This window comes from Onychomys torridus, chromosome 13 (genome assembly GCF_903995425.1).
Source record: "Onychomys torridus chromosome 13, mOncTor1.1, whole genome shotgun sequence".
NCBI classification, from domain to species: domain Eukaryota; kingdom Metazoa; phylum Chordata; class Mammalia; order Rodentia; family Cricetidae; genus Onychomys; species Onychomys torridus.
Window position 1 is genome coordinate 65,707,833 of NC_050455.1, and position 14,774 is coordinate 65,722,606.

Sequence of the window (14,774 nt, forward strand, 5' to 3'; positions counted from 1 at the left end):
CCATTGTTTCTGTCACAGCCCACCGCTCCCTTACTTCTCTCTGCCGTAATTTAGAACAACAGCCTATTATCCTTGAGTCGTCTGACTGAGTGAAAGTTTAACCTGCGAACCCACACATTTAAAGCTTGAGAAGCAGAGTGGTGCCCGTCTCCCACAGAAGCACCTCCATGGCTGTCTACTCCGTGTCTCCCCAGTGCAGCGACTCTTGCCCCAACCCCCAGTCCATCAGTATAGAATGGTCTTCCTCACCCATCTGAGTGCGGGGCTGACATCACACCCTCTGATCTTCTTCTCTAACATTTGGAGGTGCTGAGGACACAGACAGCAAGAGGAGACACTTTCTGGGATACTGCCCACCCCAGAGCTGCACTAGTTCATAAATGGCCCTTTTGTTCACATCAGGGCAAGGAGACGAGGTGCAGACAGAGAGCAATGGCCCCCAGCTTGCAGAGGGGCTGCATCCTCAGATCCCTTGAGCTGCTCTGGAGCTTACATTGACCTACAGCCTCCAAGGGAGCCCTGGAGTGGCTGAGGAGAAAGAAAGGGAAGGAAGGAAAGAGGCAAGAGCAACCAATAGTGGTTGAGTTAGCAAATTCCTACAGAGAGCCTGCCCTTAGCCACACAAGCATGTTCCAAACAGCAGGTGGAATACACACAAAAACACCATCCATTGTTTGTGCAAAATCCAAACGTGACTGGGAGTCCCTGGCCCTCCATGAGCTAAATCTGACAATCTAGGAAGGAATTTGCTCAAGATCACACAAGGATTAGCTGGAGTCGGGCGACAGGAACCAGAGCACTGAACTGTAGAAGTGAGTCCTTAGTAACCCACCTACCCCTCATGCTGGCCCATCCTCTCCAGGCCCCTCCATTGTACTGAGTACTGCTTTTTCCATGGAGGAGTCTTCATGGACATCCTCTCCCCTGATGGCTGCGAGGTCACTTTCTACTCCTTAGATACACTCTGTAGCCCCCCAAAGCATACTTGGTTTATGCCATCAAAGCCCATGGACCCCATACATGGTTGTGGAACACCTTCCTTGGGCAGCCCCGTACCAGAGGAGCCGACTCAGATTGCCCAAGAAGGGGTGATAACAGTTCTTACAAGCCCCTCTCTTTTTAGATTTCTTCACCGAGTGTATCATGGACTGAGCATGTCTCTGGGTTTATTATTTATCTCAGGCAGACTTGTAGGTATCTCCTAGACTGGGAAGAATGGGAGAGCAATGCTGTGGAGGTCAGACAGGGGAGACTCAGCCCCATGGAGGGCCCTCACTCTTAGCCTGTGCCAACATTACAAAGACACCCCAATCTTCCTTACCCTACCCCCACAGGTACTACTTCCCATGCCAGCGGTGGCTAGCAGTGGAGGAGGATGATGGCCAGCTGTCCAGGGAGCTGTTGCCAGTGGATGAGTCCTATGTGCTACCCAGCGAAGATGAGGAGGGTGGGGGACACGGTGATAATAACCCCCTTGACAACATGGCCCTGGAACAAAAAGGTTTCTTATATTAGAGATGATTTCTCCCATCCCCCATTGTCTCTTCTCTCCTCCCTCCATTTCCTCCCCCGCCTCCCCACTTCTGTCTCTCTTTCCCTTTCCCCTCCTCTGGTCTCTTCCCTACATATGGGCTCTGGGAACCTCCTCCTGTTACTCTAGCTGCCTGTCCTCTCCCCCTCCACGGAGAGGTTGTAAGGTTGTGGGGGGCAGGCTCCCCTGTGGTTAGCACAGGGCCTGGACTAAGGAGATTGCTATTCAGAACAGAATGATTGAGCTGGCTCCCACTTATCTTTTGCCTTCCCTCCAGGCACATGTCTAGGCTCCTGAGGGAAAAAAAAGTATTAGCAGAAGCTGTCAGGAGGCCCATGATGCTTATCTCCAGCTCTGAAGCCCCACCCACGCTGGAGAGGTCAGGGAGGTCAGACTCCTGCTATAGGAGTCACCTCCTGTCTCCTTGACCGTGTCCCACCTCTACAGACCAAGGGCTTGCTGTAGGCAGGGCAGGGACATTTCTATGTCGTTAGGGAGTTTCTAGAAAAGGAACCAAGGAGAGCCGTTTGCAGAACTGCCCGTGTGAACCGATACTTGCTTGTTGCTGACCGTGGCACTCACAGGTGCAGACCCGACATGGGAGGAACTGGAATGGCAGAGCCACAGTGGATCGAGGAGCCTCCTCTCCCACTTCTTGGGATTGCCAGGTGATCCACAGTTCACGTTTCTGTCCTCTTCTCCTGGCAGATAAGTCAACTACGTTTTCCGTGACCATAAAGACTGGGGACAAGAAGAATGCGGGCACAGATGCCAACGTCTTCATCACGCTCTTTGGCACCCAAGATGACAATGGTAAGAAAGGAACATGGCATTTTTCTGGGAACCCTGGCAGACTTAGCAGAAGGTTCCCAGGAAGTCCAGGCCACACCCATCCTTCAGCAGAACATAGTACTGGGTCCCATGAGACAAAGTCGGGGGCTGCTCCTGTTGTAGCAGCAAAGGAGCCCTTGCCCTAACTGTACTCCAATAATCACCTGGAAGAAAGAACTCTTTCAAATCCAATAAAACCCAGCCCTGGGGGTCCCAGGGTCCCCCACTCTAAGGTCTTCAGGGAGTGTCAGAATTATTCCAGAAGCTGGATGGGAAGTCAGCGGAGGTGGCATCTTCAATTTGGTATTCTGCTCCATCTTCCCTGGGCCATTCTGCCTGAGTCTAGAAAGGAAACAATTCTTCAAGCAGTCTTCATGCGTTAGCTAGAGGCTTTGTGCTGAGTACCTCTGAAGAGGGAATGAGGTTAATCCCTGACTGTGAGGAGTTTCCATTCTAGGGCAACGGTGGGTGTGCTAATACAGAGCATGACTCTGAAGCCTGATTGATTGGTTCAAATTTCCATTCCAGAATTGGCTGTGTGATCAGGGACAAGTTGCTCAGGCACTCTGTGCCTTAGGTTTCCTCATTTGTGAAACAGAGATAAAACTCTATGTGGGTGTCAGGACTGTGAGTTGCATTACATAGAACACTTACAATCTGGGGATCAAAGGTCATTCTATAAACATCAATTGTCACTAGTACTTAGTAGGTTGAATAAAGCAAATGGTATATAACGAATAAGGTCACAGCTGATCATCAATGTGCTTGTGATGGTTCCTGAGTCATTTTCAAGGGAAGTGAAGGGCTCTGGCCACTGTCCTTCCTCCCCTGTGGCTTTTTGTTATCAATCACATTCCTGAGCACTCAGGCCTCACAGTAGCCCTGCAGGGAGAGCACCAGGCCACCTTTCTGACATTTGAGGAACCCAAAGCATAGACAGCAGTTTCCCAGGACCACTGGACGGCAGGAGGCAGAGCTGGGCCCCAGGATCTGTCTGTCTGTCTGAGCTCTCAAGTCAGTCTTCCAGAAGGTTTTCTGCGTGGGGGACTGGACCTGGGGTGATGGGACCTCAGGGCGGCATGGTACCGAGGAGGTAGGAGAGGATGGTGAAGATGGGGCCACCTCAGGTTTCAGGCCGACACCATAGCTAGTCCCCAATTCAGTGTCAGGGACAGCCAGTCTCTCTCCTGAGCCCAGGTGAATCTCCAGAGAACTTTTGCACATTGCATCCCCACAGGGATCTCTGATAGTCCGTGAGTGTGGGGAAGGTGACTTTGTCACTGGCTCTGTCCCCATGCAGAGAACTGCAAGGCTTGTGGAAGAATCCACGCTGGCTGCAGCCCTGCGGCTGTCTCCTGGATGAGCATGGAGATGGCTTTTCTTTAGATACAGACTGGGAATTGCAAGTATACATGAAATGGTTTTTTAAAGATCAATAAAAGAACACACACACACCACACCACACATCACACACTATACATGCATACACACATCATAGACATACCACACACACCCCACACAAACACCATACTGGCATACACATATATACATATACCCCAGGCACATATCATACACACATACACACACCACATATCACACATACACACACGATACACACATGTCACACACCACACATGCATACACACACCATACACATACCACACACATACCACACACCACACAAACACCATACTCACATACATATATATACCATACACACACACACACACACACACACACACACACACACACACACACACACAGTGGGAGGTATGACACCTTTGATGGTTTGATTGAGATTCAGAAGTTTCGCCATTACAAGGAAGAAGAAAGGATAGTGGGTGAGCCAGGTTGGGAAAGTCTCAGAGCCATTCAGTCACGCTAGGATTATCTGGTTGGCAGGAATAACCCTTCTGAAGTCCTCCAAGACCAACAGTGACAAGTTTGAACGGGACAGCATTGAAATCTTCACTGTGGAGACGCTGGATCTGGGAGACCTGTGGAAAGTTAGGATCGGCCATGACAACACAGGTCTGGCTTCCCTCCCTTCCATCCTCCGGCAGAACTAGAGAGCCCACAGACAAGTCAGGGTACACAACTTCCACACTAACATAGTGTCTCAGTCCCACTCGCCTGGTGGAGCCATGGCTGCCGATCCTGGGCTTGTTGATGTGCACTGGGACCTGGACACAGGCGACCTGGGAAGCCTTCCTCCAGATCCCACCACAGTAGTTTGAATGTGTGACTGGATTTGAATGCCCCTGAGACAGCTTAATGGGTCTCTAACCTGATGGTGCGCTGAAGTCACCCAGAGTGGGAGGGGATATTAGAACATGGCTCCTAGCTCCAACTTGGGGCTATGAGAATGTGCTTACCTTTCAAGTCTCTTGATCATGCATAGTTGTTAGCCTAGGAACCCCAGTTGAGGAACCAATGAACCATCTGGTCCTTCATGGAATCCACTGACAAAGCAGCCAGAAAAAGGGTGTGTCTATATTTTTTTTATGGTAAAGTAGGACTTTTTGCTGTCCCCCCAAACTACTGCTTCTTAGCTTGAGGAAGAGATCCCATTCTAGAAGCAGGCGCTGTTGGGACTGTGAGATAAGGATCTACCTGGTTTCCATTTCCTTCCCTAAGCTGAGGTCTGCTGCCCCACTTTTATGCATCACAAACAGAACCAGGAAACTGTGAACATCACCTCCAGCATATGCTGAGATGATAAAGTCTCCACAAACACAGGCTTCCTCTGCATCCCTGAGCTCCTTGTTTGGAACTTTGCCCACCCTGGATAGCATTTTGCTTCCCTGGTTCAGGCTTGCATGCCCTTCTGTTACCTCCTCCCCATGCCTCTCCAAGGCCAGCAATGTCAAGTGCCACTCTGCTTTTCTGTCACTGTCCCTGGTTTCACTGGTCCAAACCGGAGTGTGATGCAGTTTTAGCCATGCACACATCTTCATAAGAGTCATCTTGCACACATCTTCATAAGAGTCATCTTGGCAATAGGACTGACGGAGCTCTGGGTGACATCATCAAGAAAGGAAGGGTGTGGGAGTCTCTGAGCTCACCTGCAGGAAGCCATATTGAACACACTCTTTTTTTTTTTTCAAGACAGGGTTTCTCTGTGTGGCTTTGCACCTTTCCTGGAACTCACTCTGTAACACAGGCTGACCTCAAACTCACAGAGATCTCTGCCTCCCAAGTGCTGGGACTAAAGGCATGTACCACCACCACCTGGCACTGTACACACTCTTAATGGGCTCGCTCTCTCTCTCTCTCTCTCTCTCTCTCTCTCTCTATCTCTCTCTCTCTCTCTCTGTCTTTCTCTTCATCTACAGGCAAGGCCCCAGGCTGGTTTGTAGACTGGGTAGAGGTGGACGCTCCATCTCTTGGAAAGTGCATGACCTTCCCCTGTGGCCGCTGGCTGGCCAAGAATGAGGACGACGGGACCATCGTCAGGGACCTCTTCCATGCAGAACTCCAGACAAGGCTTTACACACCATGTAGGAATCCTCATGGCAAGGCTGCCTCTCTTGGGGGACCCCAGAACCTGTCAAGCCTAGCCCCAGATCCTCCTCCACAGTTGACCTGGGACCAAACCCACCTCAGAGATTCCGTTCAGCTCTCTTGGCCCTTCCTCAAATGTCCTGAGCTCTGGGGTCAAGGGAGGAGTACTGTGGGTCTAGTCCTGAACCCCCCAAAAGATAATAAGGGATTTATTGTAAACTCAACCCCATGCCAGCTGATGACAATATGTCATCTTGCCTCTTTGGGACTCAGTTTCCTCATCAACAAATAGGGACAGTGATGCAGGGTGACGAATATTGAACTAGTGGTCATGAGGAGCCACGATCTACCCCATCAATACTCATTCCATTCTGTTAAGCCAGAAACATGCCCACTCTGAGAGTTTCTGCTGTGTGTGTGTGTGTGTGTGTGTGTGTGTGTGTGTGTGTGTGTGTGTGTGTGTTGGAGGGGGGGTTGAGAGTAAATGCAATCCCTTTCACTGGACAAACCAAAGCAGGAGATGGGTGAGTTGTGAAAATGCCCACACCTAATGTTCATGTGCATATAAGTCTGCCCTGGGTGCTGAGACCCAGACCGAAACCAGACAAACTGAAAATCTGTCAGAATTTGACGAAATCTGAAACCAACATGGAGCATTCAATATTTTTTTTTTCTAGCTAAACAATGAACGACACTAAAACATGTTCCTCAAATAACTCAGCTCCCAGCATGACGGGTCAACCAAGTTTCACTTTGCTTAAACAGTCAAAGTGGGAACCAGCAGGCCAAACCAACTTTCCAGTCCAAAGCCTGAAATGAAGTGATCTTTCCCATAGTCAAGGCTTGGCTCTAGCTACCGCCCCAGTGGCCTGAACGTCAGACTGGACTGAGGCTCAGAACCGACAGCAGGATTGAGTGGGGTTCTGTGAGCAGGAGCACCCCTCTCCCTTCCTGCACCTGACCAGGCCATGTTTTGTATTGCACCAGTTTGAGATTTTTTTTTCTGTAGTCTGACAGAGTACACACTGTCCCTTGTATCTTTGCGTATTGGTTCCAGGATCCTTGCAGATGGCATTAGATGTTTAGGTCTTTGCTGTGACATGCTGTAACATCTACAGCAGGTGAATCTTGGACTCATAGTTGCTTTCTTTTTAAAAATGGGTGGCATGTGGAAAGAACTGCAGCCTGAGAGGGAGCAAGGAAGGAGGGATCTGATCAGACCTACTTCTAGGGTGAGGGGGACCCACAGTCAAGGAGCTCCAGGCTGCCAGGAAGCCTTGTTCCTAGGGAGCAAACAGCTCTTTCAGTCAGGGGTCTGGAAAAGTGTCTCAGAAACCAGACGTCATAGTTGGTCAAGATTGCCCTATACACATGAAACCGGGAAGAACAGACCGGCACAGCCTACATAGGAGCCTACAGTTCAAGTCAAGCTGTTTCTGAATATTCTTGATAAACATACTCATAACAGTCCATACTTAAAAGAACAAAACCATAAATCTAGCTAACCTCACCATACAGCTGAGAAAACAGAGTCAGAAGTACACAGCTCGGACAAGAGCAGAGCCAGGAACCAGGGACCGGGAACCGGGAACCAGGAGCCAAATTTGGGCCCAGGCCTGGAAAAGGATGGGCTAGGGCCTGCTGGACGTCTCTGCAGCCTTTCCTTCTGCTGCTGCTGTTGGCAAAGCCCTAATCCTACTGCCATCTAGCTCTCAGGCTCCCAGGCCCTAGTCCAGGGATAAGGAAGGCCAGGGAAGGACCTGCATAGCAGACAGGACCTTCTTCACTCCTGAGGGCCTGGCAAGGCTGGGTTTCTATTTCCCAACAAGCTGTAAGTTTGTCTTTTTCAGCCTGGTGGGCCCGTGGTCACTTCTACGAACCACCTCACCCCATGGCTTGTGGTTAGGTTGTGGTCATTTCTTCCAGTTCAGCCCAGAAGCAGCTCTAAAGTCAGACAAGTTTGGGCTTGGGTTCCACCATATGACCCTGAACAAGTTACTTCATCCCTCTGAACTTGCTTTCTCTGCTGATAAAATGGGTGCAGTAATACCCACTCCATTGGATGAAAATGATGGCCAAGGGTAGTGTTGAATACGGTCTACAACATGTTCTCCATGGCCGAGACTAACACTACCACAGGTATGGATGCCTCTGTCCTTCTTCAGGGACTCCCTTTTAGTACACTGAAGCAGATTCCTCCTCTGGAGAAGGTTAGGATCAATCAAGACTCAGTAGCTCCTAATATGGATGGCTTCCTTTAAGACCCAAGAGTGTTAGATACTGTATATTTCCTGAGAACTCCTCTAGGGTTTTAATGAATGTTTCCTTCTTCCCTTCCTTCCTTCCTTCCTTCCTTCCTTCCTTCCTTCCTTCCTTCCTTCCTTCCTTCCTTCTTCTCCTCCTCCCTCCCTCCCTCCCTCCCTCCATTATATGTGATATTCTCTCTCTCTCTCTCTCTCTCTCTCTCTCTCTCTCTCTCTCTGTGTGTGTGTGTGTGTGTGTGTGTGTGTGTGTGTGTGTGTGTGTGTGTGTGTGATGGGATGTATTTACTTGATAGTGTAGGTTTGTGTACATGTATGTGGCTGCATGTTGAGGCCAGACATCAATGCTGTGTGTCTCCTTAATTGCTTTGTACCTCTTATTTTTCAAGGTAGGGTCTCTCACTGAACCTGCAGCTCATCAATTTGACTAGGCTAACTAGCCAGTGAACTTCAGGGGTCCACCCTTCTCTGTCCTAGCCCCCTTTCCCCTGCTGGTGTCAGGGATAGGCATGTGACCCACTGCCTAGCTTTTTGTGTATTCTGGGGATCTGAATTCAGGTCCTCATGATTACTTGCATGGCAGACATTTTACCAGCTCTCTTCCCAGTCTGTATTCATATTCTCCCTCCCCTTCCCGCTCTCTTTATATGTGTGTGTGTGTGTGTGTGTGTGTGTGTGTGTGTGTGCCTGTGTGTATATGTGTGTATGTAGATAGACAGATAAATAGATAGGTAGATGATATAGATATAGATTTCTCTGTGCCCAGAAACCTAATATTCATTCATATACCTGGGATTCAAACAAACATGTCAGGCTGTGTGGTATATCATAGTGTTTTCTGTTCAGAATACTACTGACCACTCATTAACCTCATTTCATAACCTGCTAATGAATCTCACCCTGTAGCCGACACTGTTGTTTTAGCTTACTAGCTTCAAACTGTAGTATAAGGTGTGAATTAGACCCGCCACACAGACAATCTGAAGAGGGTCTTAGGAATCTTTACTTATTGATCCCTCCAAGAGCTCCTGTAGTGAAGATCCTCAGCCCACATGGAAACATGCTGGTCACTTGTCACGGAGCACTTGTACCAGGAAGTCACTTGTTAGCAGCCCTAATGTGCCAACCGTCCTTTAAGGACAGATAGTCCTATAGCTGCTGAGTAAACCTGATGAATCCCTCTCCTCCTGGCCACTCCTCTCTACGAAACAGCTATAAAGCCAGGGAAGCTGATTGAGAGGCCAGGTGTGACACAGACTGGTTCAAGGGAGCTGGAAGGTTTGGAGTCTTGAGGGTTCTGAGAGCAATGAACAGGATGAGAAGAGACTAGAATGTCACCACTGCAGCCTGGCTGACCTGACTGGCGATTCACCTCTGAAATCCAAACCTCCGAGTCCTGCTAAGCCTTATGCTGAGGACACTTTAACGGAAACTAAGACTCCTAAGTAACTTGCTCCAGGCCTCACTGATCAAGTTAGGTCCTATATTTGAACTTGAGCTCCTCAAATTGCATAATCTGTATCTTCAGCCAGTCTGATGTAGTAGCTCCACTGTCTGAAGGATCAGGGGCTGTCTATGGACACTAGGCAAGAGAAACTCTATGAAAGGCCACTGGTACTGTCAAGAACTTGACCTCACCTATGCCGTCTTCTGTTTCCTTCCTGCCACCCCGGGCCTTGCCCTCTGCCCTCCTTCTCAGTTGTCCCTTATGAGATCACCCTCTACACCAGTGATGTCTTTGCCGCTGGGACCGACGCCAACATCTTCATAGTCATCTACGGCTGTGATGCTGTGTGTACCCGTCAGAAGTTCCTGTGTACCAACAAGAGGGAGCAGAAGCTGTTCTTCGAGAGGAAGTCTGCCTCCCGCTTCATTGTGGAGGTACCTGGCTCCGTGCACCACCACAGAGGGGCTGGGTCAAGAGTAGCCTTTCGTCTAGATGGGCCACACACAGCTAATGGGGGACGAGCAGTTTGTCCAGCCAGATGGGAGGATGATAAAGCTAGCTGGACCTTCTTGGAGAGATGTCAGGATTAATGGTGATGACAAGTGACCAGGACCCGGGGAAAGAGGAGGCATACCAACAGGATATCTTCCTGCTTCTACCATGCATGCAGCATGGCTTCCAGGCAGACAGGAGCTGGGGTGCTGGCTGGGTAGTCCCAATCTCTCAGAGGGGATCACGCGGGGCTGTGTCTCCCCCTTGGCTTTAGAGCTGCAGCAACTGGACACAGACCTGCTATGTGTTTCCACAGCTCCTGTCAGGCCTGGGCAAGGGGTTCCATCATCTGATGTTTACCGGGATGTGGGTTCCAGCGCCGTGGAACTCCCACATCCCTTTTTGGAGAGCAGCTCATTATGTCTTCCCTGTCTTCTTTTGTGAGCTAGCTTAGGCGGGAGACACAACAGAAGAGCCCAGACTGCCTGCAAGGAAGTTGTAGTATAGTTGGGGAGCTAAGTACTCTACACAAGATAGAAAATCTAGTGACTGTTGCCCCCACTGGCCCTGAGGGGCAGAGGCACTAACATATGGGATTTATCTATGTTCACTCACTGGACCCTTATAACAATTCCGTACTATCCTGGAGAGACATCCCTGGGAGGTAAGTGCTCAATGGTCCATGGATGGAAACAGGCAAACATGGAGCTTGAAGTCACAGGGGAATGTGAAGGGACTTAGGAAGAGAGTAGCAATGACACCAGCCTGGGAGAGAAGCCAGGAACCCCGGAAGCCTCAACTCTCTAGGTAATGGGGACCAGTGCTGACATGTCTATATATTCTGGTGGGAAACAAAGTGCCTAGCTTGCTCTTGTTGTCCTCAGCCAGCTGCTGCCCCAGAGATATAGCTTCCTCCCCACCCTCTCTAGGCAGAGTCAGCTTTGGTGGGAGGTCTGTCACAGTAAATTCAGGGCTGGTTCACTTGTCTGTACACGGCTAACATCTCTCTACAAAAGGTGATATGGTGGTTGTATCACAGAGTGTGACATCATCAGTGCCCAGCTCAGACCTCAGCCGGACTTGTGCTTTCATCAGTGAGGTCCCATTAGTAGGCAGCTATAGTTTGCCAGTTAATTTGCTATTGATTTTTTCTCAACTTTCTGGGTCTTAGGGGAACATGGGAGCTTGGAAACAAAGGAAAAGACTTTGTCTCCTAGCCTGTCTTTCCTGCCTACGTCTTTCACCTCTCTACTCTTTTATGATGGAGCCTCAGTCCACAACTCACCTCCTTTCGGTCCTGACCCTGCGTTAGCCAGTAGCAAACTGTTCCCTCTCTCTGTAGCCCACCCTGAGGGGTTGGATGGGAGAAGAATGCAGACAGAAACTCCCCAGCTCTTGGGAAGCATCAGCTCTATTCTAAGCCCTCAATATGGACCAAGGCATTGGGTCCTCGTGACAGTTCCAAGAGGGCAGCAGCACATTAATCCCATCTCACATGTAAGCACCCAGAGCAAGAAAGGTTGTGACCTACTAAGGTGGCATCATGCAGTGAATCTAGGGTCACAACAGCTCCAGAGCTTTCTTAGGGCTTCACCCCTCCCAAGGAAGAATGTCAAGGCCTTTTCTGATGGCCAGGTCTCCTGAGCCCGTGTAGGAGGCCCACCACCCCTGACCAGCAGTCCTCAGAAAGCCTCTTTACTGTCTGAGGTGCCACAGCCAAGACAGTCCCCTGATGAAAACAACTCAGTGCTTGGTGTAGGACTAAAGTCACAGAGGTGTCATGGACATCACAGACCTCAAAGCCTTTGGGACAGGGAAGAAAAAAGAAGCCCTGGATAGAAGTGCCAGGGGACTCTTTATTTCCTGGCCACTTCAGGCAGTGAGTTTGTCAGTTGAGATGCTGGGGGCCACAACCTTCACTTGGGCATCTGTACTTCTCTGGCAGGTGATGATACTATCTATTAAAAATCTCTACAGCCCTGACATCACTTGGAAGCTCTGGCCTTTGTTCAGTGACTCTGAGTCCTTTGGGCTTGCAAGGCCTCTAAGGACCATTTGTAGCCATGGATTCTGTTCTCTGGTTCAGAGCAGGTGGCAGGTAGTGGAACATCTTGGAAGGACAGCAAGGTCATGGCAGCTGTGGCATCCTTGTCAACTACGGAGTAGCATGGTGCTCGGCCAGGCACTTAGAGATAGAGAACAGGTGACACAAAGAAACATGCTGGGGTCTTTGATCTAGTCATGACATCATTGGGCTGCCCCACCCATGACCCTGACCTTGGCTGACTAAGACACCATTTTCTGTAAGTTTGAGTGAGTAGAATTTGTAGGAGCAGAGAGAAAGAATTACTGAAAGGGAGAGGCTCTTATGAGTTGGAGGATTTGGACATGGTCTATACTAGATCTCTTCTGAGACCCAACTCAATTCTCAGAGAATGTGCTACTATAGCATCAAGTCATGGAGGATGGGAAAGAGTCGGACACCTCTGAAGGATCTGAGCACTCAAATCACATCAGTTAAGTCAAGACTGAGGAGGGAAGCATTAGCATGGTATGTGCAGAGGAGGGTCTTGGCCTAGCTGGTCAGCAGAAACTTGAGGAAAGCAATTAAACTCCAGAAGTTCATAGGGACCTGAAGATGCATGCCCCAGGGAGACATGATGTGACTGAAACCCTTCTGCTAACACTTAGTGCCTTTTTCTTTATAAAGTTAGAAGATGTTGGTGAAATCATTGAGAAAATCCGGATTGGTCATGATAACACAGGCATAAACCCTGGGTGGCACTGCTCCCACGTGGACATCCGCAGGCTCCTCCCCGATAAAGACGTGAGTTTGAGATGTGACTGTCCCACTGCTTCATCCATCTTTTTCCAGAATGAGTTCACAGCAGATTGACTTGATGTTTGCCTCAGCCTCCAGGGCATGTTAACTAGCTCAGGTCCAGGGCAAATTCTTCCGGTGGTCAAGGAAAAGAGTTCAGGCAATCTAGTCTGGTCTGTGTTTCTGCCAAAGCCACAGGACCAGTGAGTGACCAGCATGTCCTTGCTTCTACTCAGGGTCAACTCAAGAGGAAAATCAACCCTGAGCAACTCAGAAAACATGCAAACTTTCACAGTTAAAAGACAGTGACAAGATGAATTTAAAAACACAGAGCCCTCTATTCACCCACTGACCCCAAGTGTCAGAGACAGGGTACAGATATTTATTTTTAAGTGACCCAGGAAGTAGATCTTGCAAAAGCTAATGCCTCCTGCTGTGGTTGTACAAGTATCTCAGGCTAGGTCTCCTGAAACCAGGTCAGGAAGGTCCCCTGTCTTTTCATATTTGAAGGAACATCTTCTTTATCTTTGGTTCCCATAAACATGAGCATGCTGGTGAACCCCTGGAGCTGGTGTCTCCCACCTCACAGACTAATCTTCCTCCTTTCTCCTCCCCACAGGGCACAGAGACCTTGACTTTCCCATGTGATCGATGGCTTGCCACCTCTGAGGATGACAAGAAGACCATCCGAGAACTGGTCCCTTATGACATCTTCACCGAGAAGTACATGAAAGATGGGTCCTTAAGACAAGTCTACAAGGAAGTGGAGGAGCCTCTGGACAGTAAGTGTGTATGGGAGGGGTGGCCTTTGTCACACAGGCAGCTCCAGGACCACATCCCTCCTCGCAGAGCATCAGCCCCTGCCAGTTGAGCATCCTCACACACGAGGATGGTCTACATTATCACTGGACAGCTAAGGCTCATAGAGGTTATGTAACCTGCCAGGTTCACACAGCTGGTAGATGGCAAAGAGTCCTGCCTATTTCACTGTGAACTTCGCAGTCCCTTCCTGCCTCTACAGCATGGCACATCCCAATGGGTCATCCTCCCTGGATTATCCTGCTCCTGGCTTTCTGCATGCTCGGTTTATTTGGCCACTAGTTGCTGTGGTGTGGTCCTTTCGAATCTTGCAGGGCAGCCTAGGGCTGGAGTGCAGCTCAGGGAGAGAGTATTTGCCTAAAGTGTGAGGCTCTGTTTTGAAACCCTGTATCGTAAAAGAAGATTTTTTTAAGACATAAAAACAAGGTAGAAATCTCCTAGCAAGGCATGTTTAAGGGGTTAGGTCCAGCTCCTGGATGTGTGTGAGTTCACAGGGTTTTATTTTCTGTGTGAACTAGTCACTGTCATCTGTGGATGTTATTTCTAAGCAGGATTTGAATCATCCTGACCACCCACTTCTTGTGCTTCTTCCTCCCTTTGGTCTCTGTGACCATATTCTGGTTATCTTCCTCCCTCCCTAAATAGTCTGCTTAGTGCTAGGTCCTTTCTTGTGCCTACTGGCGTTCAAGGTTCTCTCCTCAGCCTTCTCTTCTTCCTGCATGGTGGCACACACATGTGCATGCACACACATGAATCCTTCCTTTACCACATGGATAGCATTGTCCAGGTTGCCCCCTGTGTCACTCACCAGCCACTCAGCCCTGAGTAAACTTTAACGATTCGATAATGTCATCTGTAAAGTTTCTACCACTGATGATACACAAAAGATACCCATAGTCCTCTTCAACTGGGCAGTCTACACAGACTACAGAAAATCCAAGAACTTGGAAAACTAACCCAAATTTATGGTGTCATAGTTTTTGGAAAAAACTGGAGTAAAACCCAGGATTCCAGTAAAATCTAAGATTTTCTTATGAAACTGGTGGAGGCGGGGCCCAGATCTTCCTG

At 49.2% G+C, this 14,774-nt stretch overlaps 1 protein-coding gene across 3 annotated transcripts in view; it reads left to right on the forward strand.

Moving 5' to 3' along the window:
• Loxhd1 (lipoxygenase homology domains 1) overlaps positions 1-14,774 on the forward strand; it is a 159,054-nt gene that overhangs the window by 93,774 nt on the left and 50,506 nt on the right. For all 3 annotated transcript variants that reach the window (XM_036205229.1, XM_036205230.1, XM_036205231.1), the window contains 7 exons: positions 1,335-1,501; positions 2,240-2,344; positions 4,265-4,393; positions 5,698-5,862; positions 9,827-10,008; positions 12,777-12,893; positions 13,507-13,669. In XM_036205229.1, the coding sequence (XP_036061122.1) occupies positions 1,335-1,501; positions 2,240-2,344; positions 4,265-4,393; positions 5,698-5,862; positions 9,827-10,008; positions 12,777-12,893; positions 13,507-13,669 (1,028 nt within the window). The remainder of the gene's footprint in view (positions 1-1,334; positions 1,502-2,239; positions 2,345-4,264; positions 4,394-5,697; positions 5,863-9,826; positions 10,009-12,776; positions 12,894-13,506; positions 13,670-14,774) is intronic.